Genomic DNA, 608 nt, shown 5'->3' on the forward strand with positions numbered 1-608 from the left:
CGCGGGTCGCCCGGCTCCCGGAGGCGAGGGGGGCGCGGGCGGATGGCGGAAGGCGCCCAGCCGCAGCAGCCGCCTCAGCTCGGGCCCGGCGCCGCTGCCCGGGGGATGAAGCGGGAGTCGGAGCTGGAGCTGCCGGTGCCCGGAGGGGGAGGAGACGGAGCCGAACCCGGCCTGAGCAAGCGGCCGCGCACCGAGGAGGCGGTGGCCGACGGCGGCGGCGGGATGCAGGTGACCGCGCGGGACGGCGCCCCGTTACGGCGGGGGTGCGGCGCGGGGGCCGCGAGGGCGGCGGGGGCCGGGAGGAGGAGGGCCTCTGGGGGTCCTGGCTTGGAGGTGGGAGGGGGCCGGTCGGGGCCTGGTTGGGAAGGTGGGGCGGGCTTCCCCGGCTTGGCGGCGAAGGGGGCGGGAGGAGCCGGGTGGGCCCCAGGGGGTCCCGATTCGGGGGGGGGGGGGGGTCCCGACGCGTGAATAGGTTTTGGGGGGGAAATCGAACATGTTTGAGGTGGATTCCATTTCTTCAGACCCTTCCTTAGTTCCTTGGGGTGGAGTGGAAGCCGGCAGATCCTGGGTCTCTTGCCCAGAGAGCTACTGCACTGAGTCGAGGACTG

At 74.3% G+C, this 608-nt stretch overlaps 1 protein-coding gene across 6 annotated transcripts in view; it reads left to right on the top strand.

The window, feature by feature from the left end:
- Window positions 1–42: 42 nt before the first annotated feature.
- Window positions 43–608, top strand: part of RBFOX2 (RNA binding fox-1 homolog 2) — a 274,381-nt gene continuing 273,815 nt past the window's right edge. For all 6 annotated transcript variants that reach the window (XM_044915336.1, XM_044915338.1, XM_044915340.1 and 3 more), the window contains exon 1: window positions 43–228. In XM_044915336.1, coding sequence (XP_044771271.1) covers window positions 43–228 — 186 coding nt within the window. The remainder of the gene's footprint in view (window positions 229–608) is intronic.

Source organism: Neomonachus schauinslandi, chromosome 5, assembly GCF_002201575.2.
Source record: "Neomonachus schauinslandi chromosome 5, ASM220157v2, whole genome shotgun sequence".
Taxonomy (NCBI): Eukaryota; Metazoa; Chordata; class Mammalia; order Carnivora; family Phocidae; genus Neomonachus; species Neomonachus schauinslandi.